Source organism: Diaporthe amygdali (genome assembly GCF_026229845.1).
Source record: "Diaporthe amygdali strain CAA958 chromosome Unknown NODE_2_length_3802984_cov_64_841326, whole genome shotgun sequence".
Classification (NCBI taxonomy): Eukaryota; Fungi; Ascomycota; class Sordariomycetes; order Diaporthales; family Diaporthaceae; genus Diaporthe; species Diaporthe amygdali.
This window is the reverse complement of record NW_026517022.1, coordinates 1,184,463-1,197,075: the sequence shown is the minus strand read 5'-3', so window position 1 is coordinate 1,197,075 and position 12,613 is coordinate 1,184,463. Positions and strand designations below refer to the sequence as shown.

The following is a 12,613-nucleotide window of genomic DNA, read 5'->3' as shown; positions in this document are numbered from 1 at the left end:
AAAAGTTGGACTTCTCCCCAGAGCTTGCGGAGGACCGTACAAGTCCAACTTTTCCCGACCGATTTGAGACCTAGCCGGGGGTGCTGTGGTTCAAATGCCAGCCGGGGGGGCTTTTCAAAGTGAGGTTGCCAACCAGGGGGGTCTCCGGCGCAGCGGACCAGGGATAAGCGTAGTAAATAGTTAAAATATGCAGATTGATACTTCCTCCCTATATTGACTGCGCTATTATGTAACATGAATGCATGTCCTTAAGATTATAGTGTGGATGAATACCTTTCCAAGGTCGGCAACAGTCACCAAGCCGCCGAGTACACATGTTTCTTTCCTTTCGTAAAAAGTAGGAAGCGATCGGAATCTCTTCCCCCAAACCTTCAGTCAATATCGTCCAAACAATGAGGGGTCCGTAGTCCCCATACGCAGGCCACACTGTCCGTCGAAATAGTCATAGCCGGCGCCACAGTCGACGAGAAGCTCTGCAGAGTTGTTCCAGGCTGTTCCAAGCGTTTTGCTTCCTCTCTCAAAGTCCCTGTTTGACTCGAAGTAGGAGATCAGACACACTTACCACAGCTCTCGCTCGATCAAGTGCGACGGTCGCGCTACTCGAGATTAATCTCAGCTGCTGGTGAGAACAAATTATTCGAACGGTTTTTTTTGTTTTTTTAAGATACCCAGATATATATTATATGAGTCTTACTTTCACAACTTGATCGACTTTTTACCACCCTTATAACTGCTGGAGTATGCTCTCGTCCATGACTACTCGCTGTTTAATTGCCCAATGTGTACGACACTACGCTTCATTCCTTGCACAATAATTTCCTTCTCTACATCACCATCTTTCATCGTTGACGACGCCTTGAACACATGTTCCATGGCCGCTAAATCAGCCTGTACTAAATTGAGCCATGCGTTATCACCAATTCGGGAGATCCGAGTTTGCACCAGGAAAGCCGTCGTGACCAAAACTATGAGGCCAACATGCACAAAAAGCATGGCACAGACGGCTGCCAGGCCCCTGCTGGACTGGGGGAACTGGATGTTCCTAAACGACGTCACCGAAACATTGGCTTCAACATCAAAATATGGCAGTGTCTCATAGTAAGCTAGACGGCCGAGGATGGTGTAATATGCCTGCCAGGCCCTCGAGGTGTCCCCTGTGGTCTGAACTACATCCTGGAAGATTTGCTCCTGGAGGGCGTTGTTGGGGACGTAACTGATGTTGATAGCGGAGTGGTTCACAAAGTCCATCCCGCAATCTGCGCACATCCAGGTTCCCCAGGAGTACGTGTCTTTGCTGACCATGGCGAGGAAATTTTGGGTCGGGAAGGATATGTTTCCCGCGCCCTGGAGCTTTGCCTCGGCATACCAGGCCTGGACCTGGTCTCTGAGATCCTCTGCGCCAGTCTCAAGGCTCATGATGCCTCGGTCCGTGGGGGCTTGGCTCTGGCTTGGGAGCGCACCGAGTTGCTCTCGCAATTTTGTCGTGTCCAAATGTCCAGTGGAAGCATTCCAGGACCCCAGAGAAGGCTCGTTGCTGGGCTGCTGGCTCGTGGAGTTGACTTCGGCGTTGATTGAGGCGAACGAGTCGAAACAGAGGGATACGGAAAGCCGGAAGTCTGGGATATTGGGAATCGTGAATACCAGCCATTCGTCTTGGGAGTTGATAGCCAGCTTATTTTGTTCTTGCATTGGGCTGAAGAACATGTTGGTGTTGTTTTCGGGCCTGGAAACAGTGGTATTTAGTAGCTCGTAGCTCCTACCGGTCATCAATTGGACACTGTCTCCTTCTTGATAGTAGGACAGATTCCAGGCAAGGTAATCTGGGTTCTCCATGGTAAAGTTCATAGAAGCATCCGTAGCTATGTTGGGATAACGTGGGTCCAGGGATGAGACGAGTGCTGGGCCAAAATACATGAGATTCTGGGCTATGGCCCATTTCCCAGCATCATGAGCGAAGGGTATTTGTTGACTCCAACTAAGGGTTACTGAAGAATTGCTGGACTGTTTTGTGTCGACGCCATATGTAACCGGTAGTAGACCGGAAGTCAGGGCTGGCTCCTCTGCAAGTATAAGGCCAGGAGGCACGATTTCTGGTACTAGAGTGCCGTTCAAAAGATAGCCTAAATTTTCCGATTCGTAGCCAATGCTGAAATATTGGTGAAGCTTGGGCCTAACGCATATAACCCTTGAGTCCTCCACAGTAGCCATGCCGACATACGAGTGAAGCATTGTTCGTTCAGACTGGTTAGATAATGGAATAAAGGCCCTCAGAGTCGTCCCTGTATCTCTTACTGGATAATCTGACGACATCTCACTTGCTGAGGGCTTCTCATGATTCTCAGCGAAGATAGGGAAGTCCGGAAGAAATTCTTCCCAGTATGAAGTGTCCCCTACTAATCTGGTCGCATTGAGCTGACCGATTCCTGCTGACCAGGACAGCGCCGCAAAAGTTTTTTCGGCCTTGTCTTGGTCTATGAGCGATCCAATGGCGAGATCACCCACGAGTATCGTTGATCCAAATTGCAGAGCGAATGTAGTGAGGTAGAGTAGCAAGGTGACTGGCGCCCAGGGCCCAGCATGGGAGTATGTGTCTCGCAGAGCGAGGGTCAGGCTCTGTGGCCCGTTGTTGACGTAACGCAGGGCAGATACAGCCGCTGAACGATGTAAAGCGACCCCTTTGGTCTCCATTATGATACAAGCTAGCATCGAAGTTGCGATACTACGTCAATTGGTTAGCACAGAATCGATTTGTGAACTAGGCCTGGGTCTTACGCTGCTTGGGAACTAATAGCAGCTCGTAGAATCAAGGTGCTTATTGTGATAGACTTCAGAACCCAATCATTCAGGACTATTTTGAGCCACGTTTCGTTGTTCCTAGTGCCATTCGGATTGGACCAGAGAAAGCTGATGAAAGCGACGCAACAAGGCACAGTCAAGCAAGCTAGAACGAACGTCGACGTGGCCAGCGTTGAAAGCTTGTGGGATCTCGGGAATTCGGCTTTTGCTAGATCTCTAGGTACCACGGCTGGAGCTTCAATGGACTTTTTGCTCTCACTGCGAGCAACGCCGTTAGCTTCTTGATGTCTGTTGGGTGTCTGCGGTATGTTTTCTTCAACCGCATTTAGCGTTGAGCTTTCTCCCTCGATAGATTGCTCGGTCTCGCATATATCCCGGTCACTAAGGGCATCTTCAGAGCAATTCTGTTCTGCCTGAATCGAGGCATCGTGGTCGTTTTGTGAGGTCATGACAGTGTCGACAGAAGAAACTTGAGAATGAATCCACTTATGTCGTCGTTCTGTGGTTGCTGCTATCAGAGTGTTCTGGACGTCTGGCAGCGATGAATTTTCATAAACAAATTTATTTGAAGTGACGCCTTCTCAACACTCTGCAGCTCTAGATATATGAACATCCTTCTCCTTATATTTAGCTGTCATTGAGACCCTGGATATAATTATTCAAACAGGCTTGTGTCTTCAAGCGCTCGATTTCAGCTGCTGTAAGGCCCCCACGAGCACATCACTCAGCTGCAATCACTACCCCTTGCAATATTCACGCTTTGCTATGGCCGAGTTCTCAGTCCCATGGCAGTGAACATTGCCTAAAATAATACCCTGTCTTCCTGCCTACTACGTGAAGGTGTGCATGCTGCTTGTATGGCATGCTGCTTGTATGGCATGACAGCCTTGCAGTTTGCCCTATTCTGTATTACCAATTCAGCTTCCCGATCCGGGAAGCCTGTGGGGGCCATGCTGCTGACTGCATTTTGCCCCGGCCACCATTCCTTCACATGTGTGCGCTGATGGTGACGTGTTAAGCCAATGGTTGCAGAGGGACAATATTATCTTGACAGGTCCCTGACGTACGCATTTGTCGACACACCACCCTGCTCGCGCAGTGCATCGACCAGACCTTCTCCCTCGCATTTCACCGTTTGATCGGCGGGTGCAAGCCGATACTGTTGGTCGAGCTAGTGCGCGGTGTACTAAATATGCCAGAGTAGGTCAGCACGCCACAAATGCAACTACGTTATCTAGGCTTTGCCAACACTGCCCACAAGAATTTGCTCGCCTTGCACCTGATTATAGGCCTCGATCGGCAGAATCTCAGCCTCAGAAACGCAATTCGCGGTGATTGGTTGTAAATAGGTATGTTTCCTGCCCGCTCAAATCAATCGAATAGACGGATTCCACTCACTATCTCAGCTCAACTGATGAACGCTAGATATAGCAGCGCAGCAGGGACAAAGGTGCCCACCGCAAAATTGAAGTCCAAAGCCGACCGCCTGTTCGTACACGGACTTCAGTGGTCAGGGCTCAAAATCCAGAGCGGCCTCTATTTGGGAGTTCGATACTAGTTAATTTTGAGAACAACAAATCGGCTGGACCGTCTGGTGATAACCTCAATAGTTCTATATCACTTTGGCTGCGGATAAGAATGCCAGCTCTCGCCATCAGGATGCGAGCTCCAATAGCAGGGGCTGGGTCGAAATTCCTAGTTGCTGTTATACATGAGATAATGCTGGCATTGTTCTGGCTTGTCACGATCAATACGCACGCATATTCACCGGAGATGCCAGGCTTTTGGTTCGAAGTGTTGTGGACTGCCTTTTGCTGTGCTGAGCTCCTTTTAAGCATATACATCATCCTGTCGTTATGCATACGTTTGATAAGTGGGAAAATTCGAATGTCTTTTTCTGCTATACTGCCTGTTGTGGTATGCTCATCTCCATGCGTGTTATTTTATTTGGTGTTGATACCTACAAGATTTACTGATCTCGACACGCATAGTTTCAACTCTATTTGGTTGTACAGGCGGGAGCGCACTTCTACCTCTCATTCTTTTTGCTCTTCTTCAGGGAATACGAATTCTAGTACTAGTAAGAGTGCCCTCATCACCTTAGTTCGAACGGACAAGGAGCTAATTTGTGTTGTCAGGGCCCCGCTCTGTTGTCCTGAAGCAGCGGCATTGCGCACCACGCCTGTGCCATACCAATGGCCAATGACATAACTAGTATGGTTTCGCTGGGCCTGACAGGAATTCTGGGTGTATGGATGCTGCTAGCCTACTGGAAACCGGCCTTCCTCGACAGCAGCATGGCGATGCCCTCAGCTATAGACCCATGTGGTGGCGACTTCACTCTCTTGGCTGTTCATGCATTTCCGCGCACACACGCGTACATGGCTTTGGGATAATGGAGATTCGGAAACCGAATACGAGGCGAGGAGCCGAAACACTCACGTATACTAACGCTCGGATGTATTTTCTTCGAATATCAGATTTATTCCCACATTCACCATCTTTTGAACAATTCCGTGCTCATATGCGATGATTTCTGCTTCAAAGATCCCCCGACGAACTCGCATATCTCAGGAGACAATATGGGTGTTATCGTATCTCCTATATTGACAAATACTCACCCGGCTTTCCTGCTCGGCATGCAGAGTGGCGCGAAAAGTCATTTTGCTGTGGGCATTCAGCTGAATTATGCGGTTGGTGCTGAGATCGCATACGTTACTGCATCTCTTTCCATGCTCATAGGCATCATCTTGAGAGTTGGAGTTCCATTTTCCCAGCAGACTTAATGCTTCTTGGGATTGCCCCCAACACATCACGCTGCACCACGACGGGCTTGTGCGCCCAGACTTACGCCCATGGTGCTCTTTGCTTAAGAACTCTGTAAGTTTGAATGCTTTTGCTCCTCATTTGAGACACGTCCGAAACGCTGTCAAAAGCCCACACATAAACTTGACGATTGCCTTTGCAATATCGCCTGTGCATCGTGCCTAATCGGACCACGTGTGAAACGAATGGGCACCCCAGGCTAGCCCAAAGAGAGGGCTCCGGATTTTGAATAGATAAGATGCAAGTTCCCTTGGGACAACGACATCTTCTCGTAGGTATACTGTATCCGAGAGTTTAACCTTACCATCAGGAGACCTCGGAGTCTGCAACACAACATTTGAGCGCTCCAAACCGTCGGTACTTACTTGTCCACAGATACATGCGGACATCTTGCCCGTATATTCTCCTGCTTTAGTACTCGGAGAGATATCATCCTCGACATGTCACATCCGCAGGTTTGAAAAATGAGCAAGATTCACGAGAATAGTAGTGAACAAGAGTAGTTTTGCAAGCACAACGCTGTGCGCAAGCCCGGAAGGGCCATCAGGTGGTTTTCATTAGATGCTATATCCAGTACGCTCTCATACATTGCGTGTGTATGTTGGTATCCGCGCAGCATGGCTATGTATGTGAAGAATCGAAAGGTATGACGGACGGTTGTTGTACAGGGGTAGTTGTTGGTATATGAATAGTGCAGCAACGAGACTCCAAAGCGCGTGGCTTTTTTCTCCTCCAGTGAGAATTAGAAAAAAAGGGGCAAAAAAAGGGAATTGCTAAATGACTTTCTTCCGGACTCCTGACATTGCGTCTAAAAACACGCTTCCCATGCCTCGTGATGATCGATTGCAGTCGTGCGTCTCAGCTGCGTGTGTTGCTGAAATAAAATGCGTTTTGGTAAGCATCTTTTCGTTTGCTACTGCATCCAATCACGATCCCAAAGCCCTGCCTCCGCCGCCTCTTCAAGAGCACGCTTCGAAGTTGCAATATTTTTGGAGCCGACAAGCCCCGTCCCAGCATCGACGCGGAAATTGACTAGGTCGATCGAATTCCCAGCGCTCAGTGTGACGTTGCTCGCACTGGCAATGGTTGCCGACGTTGATGAGAGGAACGTTTGCAGCGCAGCCTGAGCAGTCGAGGCATCCGCTACTGAGTCCTGCTGCAGAACGAACAAGATCCCAACCCTGGCAAAATCGAGGACTTCACTCGTCACAGTGAACCCTGAGCTCGGATTGGTGGCAGATGGCGGCACTGAAGAAGGCGTTACCAAAGAAGGGGCCGCTGAGGATGTCGTTGGGGCTGGGGTTAATGATGGCGGCGGCCAGCTGCTGGTGAAAGTTCTCGTAATCGTGATGGTCGTAGTCGGAAGAGTTGCGATAGCCGCAGATGACGTGGCAGGAGTGTCGGAGATTTCGATCGTCAGTGTCGTCGTAGTGGACTGGCCTGCCATGACAGTTATGGTAGCTATCCTAGCTTCTTGCAAGGCAACGGCGTTGACAACATCGAAGCTTCCTCCAGTCATGTCCGACACAACTTCGGCGGATGTGCCGAGAGCCGTGCTCTGACCATTTAAGGTCACGAGGGCATTTTCAGCTGAACAACTCAGGTTGCCTGCATTGATCTTGGAAAGAATCGTGGTACCAGACAGAGGGACCGAAAAATTAGTTTGGGCCTGTGCGATGAGACGCGGTAGGGCATTTCCAACTGTGACATTACTGATATTAGTATCGCCTGATATGGTGGCGGTCGTGCAGCCGATATTGTCAGCTACCGAACAGTCGAAGCCTGTGAAGTTGTTGATGCAAATGCAGGAACAGAAGCCATTAATGACGACATTAGTACCGCCATTTTGGCAAGTGACCTGTCTCTGGCATTGTTGTTCTGCTTCGGCTGTGGTGTTGACGTTTTGTCTTCGGATGACGAAGAATTCTATGGGTATAATCACGGCGGCAGCGATGAGGATTATGACGACGACAACGATGGTGATGAAGCCCCACAGTGGCAGCCCGCAACAGCGACGACCTCTCTTCCCGCGACTCGAGTCGCTTCTTGAGGACATGTCATCCGGAGAACCTCGAGGAGTAAGATTGTTATTGTTGTCCTTATTGTTGTTGTTGTTGCGGTTAAGAGGGGGCAGAGGCCACGACAGAACAGAGTCACGTATGCTCTGTCGGATGCCTCCTTGGCGGCTCTGAGCCTGAGCTGGCGGTGGAAACGCCGCAAGCATGTCTGAGAAACCTGACTGGTGTTTGTCATAGTATTCATCTGCGGCTGAAGTCAGTAAATCTACTGGTTGCGAGGCATATTTTTTTTTCGTGTACTTACCAGACTCCTTGTCAACGTTTGCCGATTTGGTTCCAGCGCCATAAAACTCAACCGGGAAGTCATCCAGATCATTCAACCGGCTAGCTGGCCTCTTCCCTCTGTCCAAACTCGCAGCCAATCTTGTTGCTCTTCGAATTAGATCTGGAAGACTGGTCAAACTGCCTCGAGCCTCCGCATCTCTAACAGCGTCGATATCGAGCCGTGGCGGTCGTCTTATGGCCGATAACCGGCTATATGCGCGTGGTTGCAAAGGCTGCGGTGGGGGTTGTGAGATCGTCGACATTCTTCTAGATGCCCTTGAATCCACCGCAGATGCTGCATCATAAGCATTCAATATGTCGTCGGCGGTTAGCGCTGCTCCGACTGCAGGAGGCTTCGAGCTTTTGGAGGAAGGAACCGTCGTGGACGAATTCGATGATGCTTCCAAGTACCCGGTACCTTCATTGAACGGACTTGTTTGCATCGGCGTCGGAGATGGTCTCTTGTCCTCGCCAGCCTCCCCAGTGACTTCCCGCGACCCTGTCGTCACAAGCGCGGCTTTTCCCCTCCTTCCAATGCTCGCACTCCTGACCAGCCGGCTCTCGTCTCCGTAATCTTGCATCGAATGCGCCTCGGATGGGCTTGATTCCTCAACAATCGTATCATCGTAGAACGCATCCCCATAAATAGGACTCTGTGCCGGTGATGGCGTACCCCAACTTTCCGGCATAGCTGCACTTGATGCATAAGATGCGTGAGACCTTGATCTGTCGCTCTCTTCTGGAATCGGTGACACATATGAAAGATGCGAGTAAAAAGACGATGCGCCACGTCTGGCTGAAGGTGGTGGCCCCAAGTTCACACTACGTCTCGGTGGTCCAACCGGCGGCGGTGGTGGTGGTGGCGGAGCTTGTATTGGGAGCGGGAAGTCCGGAATCGAACCCACCGAAGAGAGTGTCGAAGGTCGAGACAATGTGGACGGTGTCTCAGGTATAGATGAACTTATGGTCTCCGAATCTCGGTTGTACTGTGACTGGTACTGGAAGACTGGAGTTGGGTCCTGTATTCTCGACCCGTCGAGTATTGATGGTACTTCACTCGGGCGAGGCGGCCGTTGTGGAGGTTGACTACCGGCGGGTGGTCTGTAAGGTTCCGAATCTGATGAACTAGCAGGAGACGCGATGGGACCAGCCAAAGGCCATTGTGGGACGGGTGCCGGCCTCGATATGGGAAGTGTGATTTGTCCGTCTTTGTTCTGAAATCCTGGCGGTGCCTGGGGCCGTTGCTGCCTCGGTAAGTTGCCACCTTGATTTCCCATCGGAGGTCGACTCCTCGGGGGTATTGACGGAGCATCCGGGGTATCATTTTTTAACGCCGCTTGTCGCTGTAGAAATGTGTTGTAATCCTCTCTTGGTAGCCCTGCTTCCGCTCGCTCCCTCGCCCTCCTGATAATATCCGCTGCTGACGGTCGTTCCATATCGTTTCCATATTGAGGTCGACTCATGAGCAGTCACCAGTCCGATTTAACCACTTAAGAGCTTTCTGGACTGGCCAACGGCTCCCCAGCTTTTGCCGGTCCTGTCAGACCGTCGTTGAACTCGACCTGCGTGGATTACATGCGCAAGATTCGGTTCAGCTCTGTGCAAACTAAACGTCGCAATACCTTGGTGGCCAAAGTTCCGCAAGGTGACGAGCGCGACGAGAACGAGACTCCGTAGCCTGATGTTGTGCGTCCTCGGTACGGTCGTACAGAACGGTCTCTTGCTTCTGGTGATGGGCGGTAAGAGATCTTGATCGACAAGAGGCACAGCCCTAAATTCAATGTGGCAAAACCGTTGGATGTCCACGCATCGGTGATGCCTAGCGACGACCGGCGACGATGAGAGAGGCGTGGTAGTGAGTGAGCGACGGCCTCGACAAGGGGTCGAAGAATCAGACGAAGATGGAGAGACAAGAAGAAAAAACACGTCGGAAGAACAAGTTGTCGACGAGCTCCTGCGACGACCTGGTGCTTGGGTCTAAGGGTGATCGCTGTTAGCGGATGTTCGTCACTGTCGCAGATGATGTGAGTGTGGAGACAAGTGAGTTCCACAACCGAGAAAGAAGAAAGGTACGAATGCCGTGCAATGGCAACCAGCCAAGAGCCATAGAAAAGTGTAGACAAAGTGAAGATTGGACAGATAGATACAGCAGACAGACAAACGGACAGAGCACATTAGAGGTGGGAGCGGGAGGGTCGCATGCAAGCCGGCCCACGCAGGCGAGATACAAGACAGGGCACACAGCGTGCAGGGCAAGGGGTACCTGAGCAACGAGGTGGGAAGTCTCAAGGAGGGTAGTCATGAATGGGGATCACGTACGTTTGGTGTTTCGGCAGGTATGGTCAACCACGCGGTCGTCGAGGAAAGCGAGGTGTCGCAGAGTTTCGCGGATGCCGGATGGTTGTGGAGACAGAGATGAGCGGTTCAACGTGGGTGAGAGTGCGCGAGCAGTGAGTGAGCGTGCAGCACGTGTTGAGCGAGCCGAATCTCGTGGACGAGACAAATGTATGCTGCTTGATGGTGACTCGACGGGTTCGCGGGTTGGAGTGGCAAGCCAGCGCGCAGTGTACCAGGCACTGAAGGTTCCAGAAAAGTATCACACAGAGTACAAGTTTTGGAGGACGGCGGCGACGATGGGGCAGAAGAGAGAGAGAGTCTGGGTGACCAGAATAGCGGACGGACGGTGGAGCTGCAGTGCGTCCGAAAGGCGATACGATGGTGTGGACGAAGTCTTTTGGCGTTTCAGATATGCGGGACAAGCAAGGAGTGCCGTGCAACCTGCTTGGAAGCCCTACTGCGAATCCAAATTGCTGGCCCCTTGGCACACACCCAGCAGAGAGGCCTGCCCGGTTCAAGCACACGTAGGGGTGGGTGAAGGCAGCAGGTCCCTGTCGAAGATCAATCGAACACCTGGTCAAGCCAGCGGGTGCTGCGAGGTTTGGTTTTTGACTATGAGGAGGGTGTGGCGGCGGCGACCGAATCTCAAATTTCAAGTCGTCAAGTGCAGCCAAGCAGCTCTCAGAGTCGCACAGGTAGCAGAGGCCGTGTTGTTTTGAGTGTTTCGGCAGCCAGAAAAGGGGGCCCGCAAACTATACAAGCAGAGAATAATCAACCTAGGAGCCGACTGCTGCACGTGCTGGGTTTGTTTGATGTTGTGTTGGAAACGAGACGGGCTGGCCACTTTCTCCGGCGGGTTCGGGGGCAAGAAATGAATGAATGCTCTGCCGCCTGGCGCACAAGATTTGCGAGTAGATCACGCACACACACATGCACACAGACGCAGACGATATCAAATCAAGAGTATGAAGCGAAAGTCAACGAGAGTCAGGAAGCTCGAAAACATCAGCAAAAAAAAAAGGGAGATAAAAAAAAAAGATGCAGCTAGCTAGGCAGTCAGGATGCTGGGAGGGAGGGGGCGGAAAACGAGTGGTGGTGGTTGCAGCTTCCCCAGGGTGTGTGTGCGTGCGTGCATGCGTTCGTGTGTGTAGGGAGGTATATGTGTATGTGTGTGTCTGTGTTGCGCTGACAACAATAGCGACGTGAGATAAGAAGTGCAAATTTGGAAGGGAAGGAATGAGTGAAGGAGCCAGCGTCCAGGAATATTACGCCGTACAGAGTTGTCGACCCCCAAAGGTACTGACTTCAGGTAGTATATGACATATTACGGAGGGTGGGAATCTGACCAGAAGCCGACAATTGAAGGCAACATGGGGGCCACACGCACCTGTCAGGAGTGATTATGAACTTGATTCTCATTCATTCTACTACTGTACAACACTGTGTAGACTAATTCTGACTGTTGCCAACAGCAAGGCGTGCAAGGCCGTCTGGAGCGGTGGTCCTTGCTCCCGCGAAATGATATCAACAACAAAAAGCCGCCGATTCGATGTCATCACTCCAGGGCGCCAGCGGTAGCAATCAGCCTGCTACACAAGCCAGATGGGCAGATGGGCCACAGCAGGCTGTGGAGATGAGAGGGAGAGAATCTGCCTGCGTCTGCCGCCGCGAAAGCCTTGGATTCAATCTCGCGAGATGAGGAATTATGGAGACCAGAGTGGACACAGAGTGGACAAGAGGGGACGAGCCACTACGAGCTTATCCCGACCCCGACCCTGTCCCCGTCTGGCGCCCGTCCTGGCCGTCCCTAGCCCTGCAGGTCATGATTCCTCCTCCGTCAATCCCATGCGGGTCCTGGAGCCAATTGCGCCGTGAGGGCCGGCATCATGGACAAGACACTGACACAGTACATAGTCTATATCATCTACTCGTATCCACCACCATACCACGTCCAGCGTGAGCTCCACCGGCAGGGCGACCAACATTCAGCACGAGCACCAGCACGAGCACCAGCACCAGGGACAGCATCAACACCCAAGACCTGTCAGGTTTCCAAGATGATGGGCTGAGGCCCAGCACGAAGGGAGAACCTGTTCGGATCTTGATTGATCTCCATCCACGACCGGGTTTCTCGTCACATCAAACCTCGCAGTCCTGGATCTGAAGGGTAAAGGGTGAAATAGGCCGGCCTCAGGACTCGACCTGTGCTGTTCTGGAAACCACCTGACACAGGGATCAACCGTCCCACGCTAGGCATCCCGAACACACTGTACATGTGCTATTTATTTCCTGGGTACCTTTGCGACCAAACT

At 51.4% G+C, this 12,613-nt stretch overlaps 3 protein-coding genes across 3 annotated transcripts; 1 reads left to right on the top strand and 2 right to left on the bottom strand.

Moving 5' to 3' along the window:
* Positions 1–371: 371 nt before the first annotated feature.
* Positions 372–3,245, bottom strand: J7T55_011714 (uncharacterized protein; the record flags this gene model as incomplete). Its single annotated transcript, XM_053136527.1, has 4 exons — positions 372–491; positions 563–596; positions 851–2,719; positions 2,773–3,245. 4 exons carry the CDS (start codon positions 3,243–3,245, stop codon positions 372–374), a joined length of 2,496 nt encoding a protein of 831 aa, XP_052999520.1.
* A 2,133-nt stretch (positions 3,246–5,378) lies between these two features.
* On the top strand, positions 5,379–5,582 carry J7T55_011713 (uncharacterized protein; the record flags this gene model as incomplete). Its single annotated transcript, XM_053136525.1, has 1 exon — positions 5,379–5,582. The coding sequence occupies one exon, from the start codon at positions 5,379–5,381 to the stop codon at positions 5,580–5,582; it is 204 nt and encodes a 67-aa protein (XP_052999519.1).
* A 953-nt stretch (positions 5,583–6,535) lies between these two features.
* Positions 6,536–9,400, bottom strand: J7T55_011712 (uncharacterized protein; the record flags this gene model as incomplete). The annotated part of the gene is made up of 2 exons (XM_053136524.1): positions 6,536–7,884; positions 7,945–9,400. 2 exons carry the CDS (start codon positions 9,398–9,400, stop codon positions 6,536–6,538), a joined length of 2,805 nt encoding a protein of 934 aa, XP_052999518.1.
* Positions 9,401–12,613: the final 3,213 nt, after the last annotated feature.